This window comes from Pristiophorus japonicus, chromosome 8 (genome assembly GCF_044704955.1).
Source record: "Pristiophorus japonicus isolate sPriJap1 chromosome 8, sPriJap1.hap1, whole genome shotgun sequence".
NCBI classification, from domain to species: Eukaryota; Metazoa; Chordata; class Chondrichthyes; family Pristiophoridae; genus Pristiophorus; species Pristiophorus japonicus.
The window spans coordinates 97,793,341-97,807,759 of NC_091984.1; the positions used below are offsets into that span (position 1 = coordinate 97,793,341).

Genomic DNA, 14,419 nt, shown 5'->3' on the forward strand with positions numbered 1-14,419 from the left:
CCATTAGATAGCTGTGTTGTGATGTCAATATCCTGCCCCTTTTTTTTTAAATGAAGCTTAATTTATAATCTAAAACTGACTATAAACTTTTGCCATTTCAGAAACCTTCAATTCAACAATTTATCCCGAATGTAGTAAACTGTTTCTACTATTACACTTTCTGGTTCCAAAGGTGCAAAAACATGTTCCCGTTGAAATTTTGAAAGTGATTTCTTCTATCCCTTGTTGGATTGTTCCAGAATCATTCTAGAGTGCACAGTCCAGGACCAGAACTGATTTGCAACCATACTGCAACTGGGAACCTGTACACTGAGCAGCTAACTTCCTTTTTTGAATTTGACTACCCTGTGATGAAACAGTAGTGGATCTGGATTTGGCTGGATTCTCAAAGTACAAGGGTATTGCTGCGAGGCTACAATGATGTAGATAAAGTTATGTGTCCGCTCTTCAGAGCTTTGGAAATTGTCACAGCATGTGCACTGACAGTGTAGTGAAGGCTTTATCCTGTTCTGATTTATACTACTATGCTATATCTCACATATTGTAGAGTGCGAAAGAGTGTACTCCAGCACTGGTTCACTCACTGTGACTCAGAAGCATATTTTGGTGGTTGGGGGGTTGCTGCAGAACGGAAAAGGCTTAAAAATAAATTAATTAAATAAATATGTTTTTAAATTTAGATATGAGATGTTGCAGAACAATGTCGATGGATTCCGACGTGAAATTGCATCGTTACGTGATAGGTGTCAGAAGCTCACCACAACTGTTCAGAAACAGGAGCACATAATTAGCAGCATGACTCAAGATTTGCGAGCATCAAATGAAAAGTTAGCTATAGAGGAGGTGAGCGAACTTTACTCTGGTTTTCTGGAGACGCAGAAAATATTCGGGCTGGAAGAGACCATAGGTGCATATAGCCTTCCTTCCTGCTGTTCCAGTAGTTGGATCCAATAATGTGCATCTTCCAAGCTAGTTTCGGGGGGGGGGGGGGGGGGCGGTTTGCCTTGAAGTGATCTAACTTCTTGCCCCTACAATCTCCCTTGAAGTATTCCATGGATTGTGGTGTGTGGAGGATGCATATTATTTGAGGATTGAAGAAATTCTAATATGCTTGTTTATCAAAAGATTTATTAATGGGTTTCTTACCAGGATGGTTTGCATATGAATTATATTAAGCTTTACATTATTTTAACTTGCTTCTCAAATGTTTTCATCAGATTCATGGCTACAGAAAGAATCAATTTCATTGAAATCAGTTGGGAGTTGCTATAATTTTAGAAAGCAGAGACATTGAGCAGTTTTTGCATTTTCTTTTTCTTTAACTCTCCTTCCCACAGACTAGAGGAGAAAATTTGAGGAAAGAGAAAGATATGTTGAAGATGGTGGAAGTACGTCTTACCCAAGAGCGGGATTCAAAATTCGCTGAGCACAGGGGACAAAGCTTGCTGCTAACAAATCTGCAGTCTATTCAGGTACAAAATGCAGGATTGCGATTTTTATTGCAAGCTAAGCTTTTAGTTTAGGCCTGAATGTGTGAAATCTAACTGAAAGCAATATTGCCAGCTGAAACTTGACATCTTTGTGCAGAATTTGTGGTCTTGGACCAGGTATGAAAATGGAAACGTCATGGATAGTTCAGCTCGATGTTGGTGAGCTAAGAATAGCTGAGTTATGTTGATAATACACGAGCGGTTCAACCATCTCGTTTTATTTTCTAATTGGCACTGCTTACTTTGGCTACAACCTTTAAAAGAGCATTTGTATTTCTAAAATCTCTTCCAGTTGTACAATAGTATAAACATTCTGTATTGGTGGTGAGCACATATATTTTATATATATATTATATATAAAAAAAAAATTAAAATTTGTATTTAAAAGTATGTACAAGCCTGGAATGCAGTATTGGAGTAAGTTTGGGACTATTTTCTTAAGGGATACTTGGTAATCAATTTTATTTATTAAAAAAATACCTGCTGGTGTTCAGTTCATCTGGGGTTAAAGGAATTTTGTATGTTAATATACAATTCTTTTATTATGTAGTTGAGTCTGGAACGTGCGGAAACTGAGACCAGGCAACGTTTAAACAGCCAGATTGAAAAACAAGAGCGCGAAATAGAGAAACTGAAAAAGAAATTTGAATATGAAGTGGATCAGCGGCATTTACTTGGCAGGAACCAAGAAGTAAGTATATCAAAATTAACCCCTTGATGTAGGGTATGTCATTGGTGATGGGTCACATGTTTGAAGTAGCTCAAAGGATCAGAAAACTGCAGGGGGAGGAGGGAGGGAGGGAGGAAGGAAGGAAAGAGTAGGGAGTGGAAGGAAGGTAAGACACACATTTGGAGTGTACAAGTTGGAGAGTCCGAATGCAAGTCCTGTAAGGTATGTACTGATTTAGAAGACTCTGCTTTAGTAGCATAATGCTTGCATCAGCATAATTTAAGTAAAGAGCAAACTGCTCCATACATCAGTATTAATTAGTGTTCTTTTTTAACTTTTGAAGATTCAACTTCTGGACATCAAGAAGCAGCTTGAAACTGAATCTAATCTTCACATGAAGACAAAGGAACTCTTGAAAAATGCAGAAAAAGAAATTAGCACTTTGAAGCTACATCTCAACAATGTTGAAACTAAACTGGCAGAGACTAAGGGAAGTGATTCCAAAGGTAAGCCATATTTTTGAGTATGACTTCGTACGTTGATCGAGAGTTCTTCCCCAGCCCCTCCTCCCGCCCCCACTGCCATCTGTAGCAAAGAGTCTTTCATTTGATTGGAATGTTCCGCTTGTGGCTTATTTAAGATTATGAAATTGGCCTGTACCAAATTGTTGTCTATGGGTGAGGTGAATGCGCATGTTTAGTTGTGTGCAATATTCCCCCTCTTTTTTTCTGAGCCGCCTGGCCCCTTTAAGGGGTTAAAAGCCAATGAGCTAGCTGCGCGGTAGCTTTAAACGGCTGTGCAGTTTAAAGGAAACATTGGTTGTGTGCAACATTTAATTTGGGTTTTTGTTTCTGTACTGCTTCAGTAAGGCTGATTTTATTATTACTTTTCAGTTAAGAGACAAAACTATATGTAAAAATGTTTTTGCAGTATATATTCAAATGGCCTTAAGTCATGCATTACTGGTGACCAGGCAGGTGTTGAATTTAGTAAACATACAAAAAAGTGGGAAAATGCAGAAGTTAGGCAAGATATTTGCTTACCAAATATTTTTCCCCCTTTCCTTTTTCTTTTAAACGCCCCCCCCCACTCCCCAACCCCATACACAAGTAAACCTGGCCCCCATTTGTGACTACTTTTTGTGGTGAAGCCCCTTTTCGAGAATCATTACATGATGAACCCTGAAGAAACTGTTTTAATGAAGAAATTAGCTCTTGCTGGATATGGAATGATTGTTCATTGAAATTTTAGATAGCCATATCCAGCTCTGATCTATTTCCAGGGAAATCCAATACAGAAGAAGATGTTGATGACCTCCGGTCACAGCTTCGACAGGCTGAAGAGCAGGCAAATGATTTGAGAGAGCGTCTCAAGACTACTACAAACAATGTGGAACAATACAGAGACATGGTCCTTAGTCTGGAGGAGTCCCTCAGTAAGGAGAAGCAGGTTGGCAACTTAAGTGCACCAATTCAAGGAGCTAGATATTTTCTATTTGCTTTAAAAGGGGAACTTGTAAAAGACTTGCTGTTCCTAATCTTGCAATGGAAAGCCGTGGATTTAGTAGTCATTTTTAATATGCCACTAAGGTGAATTGGATGACCTGTCAATTATATTCTGCATTGGAGAAGTTCTGTACATCTTAGACTGGGTGTTGTGTAATGAGAGAGGATTAATTAGCAATCTCGTTGTGCGATGCCCCTTGGGGAAGAGTGACCATAATATGGTGGAATTCTGCATTAGGATGGAGAATGAAACAGTTAATTCAGAGACCATGGTCCAGAACTTAAAGAAGGGTAACTTTGAAGGTATGAGGTGTGAATTGGCTAGGATAGATTGGCGAATGATACTTAAGGGGTTGACTGTGGATGGGCAATGGCAGACATTTGGAGACCGCATGGATGAAATACAACAATTGTACATTCCTGTCTGGCGTAAAAATAAAAAAGGGAAGGTGGCTGAACCGTGGCTATCTAGGGAAATCAGGGATAGTATTAAAGCCAAGGAAGTGGCATACAAATTGGCCAGAAATAGCAGCGAACCCGGGGACTGGGAGAAATTTAGAACTCAGCAGAGGAGGACAAAGGGTTTGATTAGGGCAGGGAAAATGGAGTACGAGAAGAAGCTTGCAGGGTACATTAAGACGGATTGCAAAAGTTTCTATAGATATGTAAAGAGAAAAAGGTTAGTAAAGACAAACGTAGGTCCCCTGCAGTCAGAATCAGGGGAAGTCATAACTGGGAACAAAGAAATGGCGGACCAATTGAACAAGTACTTTGGTTCGGTATTCACTAAGGAGGACACAAACAACCTTCCGAATATAAAAGGGGTCAGAGGGTCTAGTAAGGAGGAGGAACTGAGGGAAATCCTTATTAGTCGGGAAATTGTGTTGGGGAAATTGATGGGATTGAAGGCCGATAAATTCCCAGGGCCTGATGGACTGCATCCCAGAGTAATTAAGGAGGTGGCCTTGGAAATAGCGGATGCATTGAGTTTCATTTTCCAACATTCCATTGACTCTGGATCAGTTCCTATCGAGTGGAGGGTAGCCAATGTAACCCCACTTTTTTAAAAAAAGGAGGGAGAGAAAACTGAATTATAGACCGGTCAGCCTGACATCGGTAGTGGGTAAGATGATGGAATCAATTATTAAGGATGTCATAGCAGCGCATTTGGAAAGAGGTGACATGATGGGTCCAAGTCAGCATGGATTTGTGAAAGGGAAATCATGCTTGACAAATCTTGTAGAATTTTTTGTGGATGTTTCCAGTAGAGTGGACAAGGGAGAACCAGTTGATGTGGTATATTTGGACTTTCTGAAGGCTTTCGACAAGGTCCCACACAAGAGATTAATGTGCAAAGTTAAAGCACATGGGATTGGGGGTAGTGTGCTGACTTGGATTGAGAACTGGTTGTCAGACAGGAAGCAAAGAGTAGGAGTAAATGGGTACTTTTCAGAATGGCAGGCAGTGACTAGTGGGTTGCCGCAAGGTTCTGTGTTGGGGCCCCAGCTGTTTACACTGTACATTAATGATTTAGACGAGGGGATTAAATGTAGTATCTCCAAATTTGCGGATGACACTAGGTTAGGTGAGTGGGCAAATGCATGGCAGATGAAGTATAATGTGGATAAATGTGAGGTTATCCACATTGGTGGTAAAAACAGAGAGACAGACTATTATCTGAATGGTGACAGATTAGGAAAAGGGGAGGTGCAACGAGACCTGGGTGTCATGGTACATCAGTCATTGAAGGTTGGCATGCAGGTACAGCAGGCGGTTAAGAAAGCAAATGGCATGTTGGCCTTCATCGCGAGGGGATTTGAGTACAGGGGCATGGAGGTGTTGCTACAGTTGTACAGGGCCTTGGTGAGGCCACACCTGGAGTATTGTGTACAGTTTTGGTCTCCTAACTTGAAGTACATTCTTGCTATTGAGGGAGTGCAGCGAAGGTTCACCAGACTGATTCCCGGGATGGCGGGACTGACCTATCAAGAAAGACTTGATCAACTGGGCTTGTATTCACTGGAGTTCAGAAGAATGAGAGGGGACCTCATAGAAATGTTTAAAATTCTGACAGGTTTAGACAGGGTAGATGCAGGAAGAATGTTCCCAATGTTGGGGAAGTCCAGAATCAGGGGTCACAGTCGAAGGATAAGGGGTAAGCCATTTAGGACCGAGATGAGGAGAAACTTCTTCACCCAGAGAGTGGTGAACCTGTGGAATTCTCTACCACAGAAAGTTGTTGAGGCCAATTCACTAAATATATTCAAAAGGGAGTTAGATGTAGTCCTTACTACTAGGGGGATCAAGGGGTATGGCGAGAAAGCAGGAATGGGGTACTGAAGTTGCATGTTCAGCCATGAACTCATTGAATGGCGGTGCAGGCTCGAAGGGCCGAATGGCCTACTCCTGCACCTATTTTCTATGTTTCAGCTTTGGATAATACCATTTTGTCTGTGGCATGTGGAGTGGGATATAATTGGTACCTTTATGAACTGATGGCTGATGTAATTCTTTTGCCTTCCTGTATATCATTTGATGCACTTCTACAGTCATGCTACCTTGAATATATGATTAGTTGTAACAGGTATTCAGGTTGCTACACCTGCAGAATGCTTTCTTTCCTACTCGTTAATTCAGGAAATGCTAATGTGACAGTAGTCCAAAAGATCCCTTCAATTTGCACATTTTAATTTACAAGTTAACACATCATCCCAACTGATCCTCCAGTCATTTGAGCTGTGTATCTGTTAAGTTGCAGTTGAACAGGAATGACTGCATTTTGTGTGTCATGTAATATTTCAATTAAAAAAAAAAGCTGCTTTCTTAATGAGCCAACACAAGCAGGTTCTGCACAAAACTAGTACTTGAGACTGAAATTTCTGTTGCGTGGCATTCTGTGGGAACAGTGACTGGGATTGAAGATAATATACCACTCATTTAAATGATTGAAATGTTGTGAATAATTGAAATGTTATCTGGATCCATTTATTGCAATTGTCCATTCTCAGGTGACGGAAGAGGTACGTTCTGCTGTAGAATCTCGCCTCAAAGAATCTGCAGAGTACCAGGGGCAGTTAGAAAAGCGTATGTTGGAAGCTGAGAATGAAAAACAAGCACTCACTGATGAGAAGCACAAAGCTATAGAAAATTTGGAACAGCAGGTAATGGTTCTTTATTCGAAATGACAGACATAAACTTTGAAATTAGTTGACCAATGCAATGAAACTACTATAAAAATAGTTACACGAGTGCCTATTTATGGATTGGTACATATTTTAAAAAGGAGGAAACAAGGTTTTGATTCCTAACTGAGTGAGCTTGTTTGTTTTGTATTCAGATTATTTTACGACTTGCTTTCCTTACTGTATATGTTGACTTCTGAAAAATGGGAGTGTTGGGCTACATATAAATCGCAGTGGTACAGAAATGTAACCCGATCTTTTACTTAAAAATAAAATTGGGTGGATTATGAAAATGAATAAGGTATCTCTTTTAAATCATGATCTGTCATAAAATGTAATTGAATTTCTCTATACTTAAAACATTTTAAGTTACTTTGTTCGTAATGCTGCAAGTTTCTCTAAAGAGAATAAAATGCTGCTCTCAGCTTTAAAATTGAGTTAGGTCTATGCAGGGTGTGTACAATTTTGCAAATAACATAACAAATCTGTCATAATGAGCATTACCAAGTTTATTAAATATTCAGCTTTGTCTTGTTTAATAACCCAGTTGGACAATGATTTGAATTGAGTTTTTCTAGCCCCAGCCCAAAATTGGACAGCAACAAGCTGTATCTCTTATAAGCACTGATCATGCACGGCATTACAGGTACAGAGTTGAGAATCTGGAAGTTTCGGAACTGAGGCTGCTCCGGATTCTGTGTATTTCTAGACTTCAGAACGTCTTTTTATGATGTCCCGAATCCATAAACGCCTGAGCCTGGGCTTGTGTATTTCCGGACTTTAGAACGTCTTTCTGATGTCCCGAGTCCAGAAACACCTGGGCCGAGGTGGGGGTGAGGTTGGCGGTCTGAAGTGGGGGTCCGGATTCCAGAACACTTTTCGGATTCCGGATGACCTCGCCATGGATCGTCCCAGTGTCTGGATTCCGGAACAGCATGGATTCCGGAACTCCGGATTCTCGACGCTGTACCCGTATTCCTTTATAAACAGCAAAAGCAGACTAGCAGATCCTAAGTAATTCATATATTTGTGATTTAACTTGTTAAATAGCATGGCTTGCTGAAGCAATAAAGGGGATTATCCCAATCTGCAGGAGAGTGAATCTTGAGTTTGTTATACGGTCATGAGCCCTAAAGTGTACATTTGGCTTGAAATTGTACCCACTAAGGTTTCATAGTTACAAATATACAAAAGCTTGAGTATGTGTTTGAGGTTTTTTTTTAAAGACACAATGATCACAATGCAGACTTGATCATGCAAATGTTACAAGGTGATGATTCTGGGATCTGCTAGAAAAAGTTGATGTAACTTTGTTGTTGTTTAAAATTACAGACATCTGAACTAAGGAGGAATTTGAACAGTCTCCAGGCAGAGCTTCAAGATGCTGTTCAGCGAGCAGCAGCTGCTGCAACCAATGAACAGCAAGCAAGGGCTGATTGTCAAGAACAGGTATGTATAACGACAATGGAGGTAATGAGTTTACAATGGATACTGTGTTTCAGTGTTTTGTATTAGTAGTGGATGATTAACACCAAGAATTCTTGGAATAGGTCAGTACAATACCCTGTAACGTTTGGACCTGTTTTGAGTGCCCTAGAATCTTTAAGGGCCAAACTTGTCAAGTGGTTATTGCAGCACAATAGTTTTTTTTTTTAAAGTGATAAAATATTTGAAAATGTGAATTTCATATTTATGAAAAATTATTATAAACTTGGCTTATAAACTGTTTTAATTGAAACTGCTTAAAAGATCTGCCACTTTCATTACTGTAAATTTTAAAACTTCATACTAGTGTCTCTTTCCTCTTAGGCAAGGGTGGCCTCTGAAGCACAGAATAAGTATGAGCGTGAGCTGATGCTGCATGCTGCTGATGTGGAAGCACTGCAGATTGCCAAAGAGCAAGTAAGCATGAACTCCCAGGTACGGCAGAAGTTGGAAGATGCTGCTCAGAAGACGGAGGTACAGATGTTGGAGTGTAAGACAGCCAAGGCTGAACTTGAAAAAATATTGAAGGTTAGTAAACCCTCAGATATTTGGCACTAATGTGTAAATTCTAATTCTGTATATCTTATCTTTGATTCTCTCTCTCTCTCTCTTCCCCCCCCCCCCCCCTCCCTTCTTTGTTTCTGGAAGGGAGCATCTAAAAAGTATAGTGCTGAACAATGCCCATTGAACTTGGATCTAGTTCAAGTGCAGTGCGAGTGTGTGCTTTTATGTTGAATCTCGTGTTAACTTTCCTCAACCCTTCTTCCCTTTGCTATATTTATCCTATCCACATGAAGAGTAATATAATTTCATTTCATGTGAAATTTATCCCCTATAGGTATAACCTTCCGTTGTTTTTACATTCTTGGGTCATTAGAACAAGTGCAATATCTTCCCTTCTGCATAAACCCCGCTGCTACACATTGGCCTAACTCAGCATGTGGTGCAAGAAGCAATGGGTACAACAAAGGTTATGGGCTCTGACAGTATTCCAGCTGTGCTGCTGAAGACCTGTGCTCCAGAACTAGCCATGTTGTTGGCTAAGCTGTTGCAGTATAATGCCAACAGTGGCATCTACCCCAGTGGTTCTCAAACTGGGGTTCGTAGAGACTTTCCACGGGGTGGCGCGACTGGAGGTAATTTCAAGCCTGTTTCTCTTTTTATAAAACCGACATTGATTCATTTCTTGAATTCTCACTGGTTGGGCCCACCTCCTCAGAGGCCCACACTGACTCTCTTTGCAACGAGCACTCCCTGCTGATCAAGCCGATTCCTCTCCCTGGAGCCACGACCCTGTGCCCTCCTCCCGACACGTGATCAGAATTCCTGCGGGTCCCTCTGACAAATACCTGTGTTCAGGCACACAAGTACAATCCCACCTTGCAGCTGTTGCAGAACATAGCAGTGGGACAGTATGGCAGTGAGTCATGGTTCCAGCAGCATCCTAGCATGTGCATGAGTGCTCGTGCCCTCAATCATTTTGGCCATTCTGCTGACCGCTTTAAAAATTACCCTGCACTGAGTGGCTAATAGTGACCATCTGTTGCCATGAAATACCCAGAATTGGTGTGAGAAGCAGGCACACCCATCTCTGATACCTAAGTAAATATGTGTTTTCTTGAATCATCATTAAAACACGCTTTACTTTAATTATGAGTATAGTATAATTTAGATGGGGTGGGGGGGCATGATTGATTGAACCCCTTTTCAAATGGGTTAGTAATCAAAAAAAGTTTAAGAACCACTGATCTACCTGGCAATGTGAAAAATTTCCCAGGGACGTCCTGGCCACAAAAAGCAGGACAAATCCAACTCCACCAATTACCTGTCCCATCAACCTACTCTCAAGCATCAGCAAAATGATGGAAGGAGTGAAGTGCTATCAAGTGGTACTTGCTCACCAATGCTTTGTTTGAGTTCCACCAGAACCACTTGACTCAACCTAATTACAGCCTTGATCCAAACATGGACACCAGCTGAATTCCTGAGGTGAGAGTGACTGCCTTTGATATCAAGGTGGCATTTGAGCGAGGCTGGGAGCAAGGCACCCTTGTAAATGGGGAACAGGGTAATACATTCTAGTGGCTGTTGTCGTATCTGGCACAAAGGAAGATGACTGAGGTTGTTGGTGGCTAATCATCCCAGGACAACGCTGCAACCTAAGCCCAACAATTTTCAGCAGAATGACCTTCCCTCCATAGGGCCAGTTTGCTCCATTGGCAAACCCTCAGATGGTAAAGCAGTCCATGCCCACATGAAGACCTAGACAACATCCAGGGTGGGTCGATAGGTGGCAAGTAATATTCATGCCATGTGTCCGGCAATGGCCATTTCCTACAAGAGAGAGCATAACTACCAGCCCTTGATATTCAATGGCTTCAACATCCTGGGGTTCAACATTGACCAGAAACTGAACTGAACCAACTATATTAATGCCATGGCTACGAGAGCAGGTTAGAGGCTGGGTATTCTGTGGAAAGTGGCTCACCACCTGATTGTACAAAGCCCTCTATCATGGTTGCAGTGTGTGCTATCCACATAATGCACTGCAGCAACTAGACGAGGCTTCTTTGGCAGCCCAAATCCACCGACAAGGACGAGGATAGCAGGTGCATGTGAACTTGGATGTTGTCGAATCTTATGGGGAGAGCTGCGGAACATCAACGGGCAGAAAAAGCTAGAGGGAGTTATGTGCAGACCACCAATCAGTGGTAGTGAGGTTGGGGATGGCATCAAACAGGAAATTAGGGATGCGTGCAATAAAGGTACAGCAGTTATCCTGGGTGACTTTAATCTACGTATAGATTGGGCTAACCAAACTGGTAGCAACACAGTAGAGGAGGATTTCCTGGAGTGTATAAGGGATGGTTTTCTAAACCAATATGTGGAGGAACCAACTAGAGAGCTGGCCATCTTAGACTGGGTGTTGTGTAATGAGAGGATTAATTAGCAATCTTGTTGTGCGAGGCCCCTTGGGGAAGAGTGACAATAATATGGTAGAATTCTTCATTTAAGATGGAGAGTGACACAGTTAATTCAGAGACTAGGGTCCTGAACTTAAGGAAAGGTAAGTTCGATGGTATGAGATATGAATTGGCTAGGATAGACTGGAGAATGATACTTAAAGTGTTGACGGTGGATAGGCAATGGCAGACATTTAAAGATCACGTGGATGAACTTCAACAATTGTACATCCCTGTCTGGCGTAAAAATAAAACGAAGAAGGTGGCTCAACTGGCTAACAAGGGAAGTTCGGGATAGTGTTAAATCTAAGAAAGAGGCATATAAATTGGCCATAAAAAGCAGCAAACCTGAGGACTGGGAGAAATTTAGAATTCAGAGGAGGACAAAGGGTTTAATTAGGAGGGGGGAAAATAGAGTATGAGTAATCTTGCAGGGAACATAAAAACTGACTGCAAAAGCTTCTATAGATATGTGGAGAGAAAATGATTAGTGAAGACAAATGTAGGTCCCTTGCAGTCAGAATCAGGTGAATTTATAACGATGGAACAAAGAAATGGCAGACCAATTGAACAAATACTTTGGTTCTGTCTTCATTAAGGAAGACACAAATAACCTTCTGGAACTACTAGGGGACCGAGGGTCTAGCGAGAAGGGGGAACTGAAGGATATCCTTATGAGTCAGGAAATTGTGTTAGGGAAATTGATGGGATTGAAGGCCGATAAATCCCCAGGGCCTGATAGTCTGCATCCCAGAGTACTTAAGGAAGTGGCCCTAGAAATAGTAGATGCATTGGTAGTCATTTTCCAACATTCTGGATCAGTTCCTGTGGACTGGAGGGTAGCTAATGTAACCCCACTTTTTTTTTTTTAAAAAGGAGGGAAGAGAGAAAACTGAATTATAGACCGGTTAGCCTGACATTGGTAGTGGGGAAAATGTTGGAATCAATTATTAAAGATTTAATAGCAGCGCATTTAGAAAGTAGTGACAGGATCGGTCCAAGTCGGCATGGATTTACGAAAGGGAAATCAACATTCCATTGACTCTGGATCAGTTCCTATGGAGTGGAGGGTAGCCAATGTAACCCCACTTTTTAAAAAAGGAGGGAGAGAGAAAACAGGGAATTATAGACCGGTCAGCCTGACATCGGTAGTGGGTAAAATGATGGAATCAATTATTAAGGATGTCATAGCAGTGCATTTGGAAAGAGGTGACATGATAGGTCCAAGTCAGCATGGATTTGTGAAAGGGAAATCATGCTTGACAAATCTTCTGGAATTTTTTGAGGATGTTTCCAGTAGAGTGGATAAGGGAGAACCAGTTGATGTGGTATATTTGGACTTTCAGAAGGCGTTCGACAAGGTCCCACACAAGAGATTGATGTGCAAAGTTAGAGCACATGGGATTGGGGGTAGTGTACTGACATGGATTGAGAACTGGTTGTCAGACAGGAAGCAAAGAGTAGGAGTAAATGGGTACTTTTCAGAATGGCAGGCAGTGACTAGTGGGGTACCGCAAGGTTCTGTGCTGGGGCCCCAGCTGTTTACACTGTACATTAATGATTTAGATGAGGGGATTAAATGTAGTATCTCCAAATTTGCGGATGACACTAAGTTGGGTGGCAGTGTGAGCTGCGAGGAGGATGCTGTGAGGCTGCAGAGCGACTTGGATAGGTTAGGTGAGTGGGCAAATGCATGGCAGATGAAGTATAATGTGGATAAATGTGAGGTTATCCACTTTGGTGGTAAAAACAGAGAGACAGACTATTATCTGAATGGTGACAGATTAGGAAAAGGGGAGGTGCAAAGAGACCTGGGTGTCATGGTACATCAGTCATTGAAGGTTGGCATGCAGGTGCAGCAGGCGGTTAAGAAAGCAAATGGCATGTTGGCCTTCATAGCAAGGGGATTTGAGTACAGGGGCAGGGAGGTGTTGCTACAGTTGTACAGGGCATTGGTGAGGCCACACCTGGAGTATTGTGTACAGTTTTGGTCTCCTAACCTGAGGAAGGACATTCTTGCTATTGAGGGAGTGCAGCGAAGGTTCACCAGACTGATTCCCGGGATGGCGGGACTGACCTATCAAGAAAGACTTGATCAACTGGGCTTGTATTCACTGGAGTTCAGAAGAATGAGAGGGGACCTCATAGAAACATATAAAATTCTGACGGGGTTAGACAGGTTAGATGCAGGAAGAATGTTCCCAATGTTGGGGAAGTCCAGAACCAGGGGTCACAGTCTAAGGATAAGGGGTAAGCCATTTAGGACCGAGATGCGGAGGAACTTCTTCACCCAGAGAGTGGTGAACCTGTGGAATTCTCTACCACAGAAAGTTGTTGAGGCCAATTCACTAAATATATTCAAAAAGGAGTTAGATGAGGTCCTTACTGCTAGGGGGATCAAGGGGTATGGCGAGAAAGCAGGAATGGGGTACTGAAGTTGAATGTTCAGCCATGAACTCATTGAATGGCGGTGCAGGCTAGAAGGGCCGAATGGCCTACTCCTGCAACTATTTTCTATGTTTCTATGTTTCTATGCTTGACATCTTATGAAATTTTTTGAGGATGTAACTCGTAGAGTGGATAAGGGAGAACCAGTGGATGTGGTGTATTTCAAAAGGCTTTTGACAAGGTCCCACACAAGAAATTAGTGTACAAAATTAAAGCACATGGTATTGGGGGTAATGTATTGACGTGGATAAAGAACTGTTTAGCAGACAAGAAGTCAAGAGTAGGAATAAACGGGTCCTTTTCAGAATGGCAGGCAGTGACTAGTGGTATTACTGCAAGGTTCAGTGCTGGGACCCCAGCTATTTACAATATACATTAATGATTTGGACTAAGGAATTGAATGTAATATCTCCAAGTTTGCAGATGACACTAAGCTGGGTGCAGTGTGAGCTGTGAGGAGGATGCTAAGAGGCTGCAGGGTGACTTGGATAGGTTAGGTGAGTGGGCAAATGCAGTATAATGTGAATAAATGTGAGATTATCCACTTTGGTGGAAAAAACAGGGAGGCAGAATATTATCTGGTGACAGATTAGGAAAAGGGAAGTTGCAACGAGACCTGGGTGTCATGGTACATCAGTCATTGAAAGTTGGCATGCAGGTACAGCAGGTGGTGAAG

At 41.8% G+C, this 14,419-nt stretch overlaps 1 protein-coding gene across 5 annotated transcripts in view; it reads left to right on the top strand.

Annotated features, from left to right (window-relative positions):
* Window positions 1-14,419, top strand: part of tprb (translocated promoter region b, nuclear basket protein) — a 140,864-nt gene that overhangs the window by 40,407 nt on the left and 86,038 nt on the right. For all 5 annotated transcript variants that reach the window (XM_070887144.1, XM_070887145.1, XM_070887147.1 and 2 more), the window contains exons 18-25: window positions 681-843; window positions 1,338-1,472; window positions 2,041-2,181; window positions 2,504-2,666; window positions 3,443-3,609; window positions 6,674-6,826; window positions 8,180-8,296; window positions 8,657-8,860. In XM_070887144.1, the coding sequence (XP_070743245.1) occupies window positions 681-843; window positions 1,338-1,472; window positions 2,041-2,181; window positions 2,504-2,666; window positions 3,443-3,609; window positions 6,674-6,826; window positions 8,180-8,296; window positions 8,657-8,860 (1,243 nt within the window). The remainder of the gene's footprint in view (window positions 1-680; window positions 844-1,337; window positions 1,473-2,040; window positions 2,182-2,503; window positions 2,667-3,442; window positions 3,610-6,673; window positions 6,827-8,179; window positions 8,297-8,656; window positions 8,861-14,419) is intronic.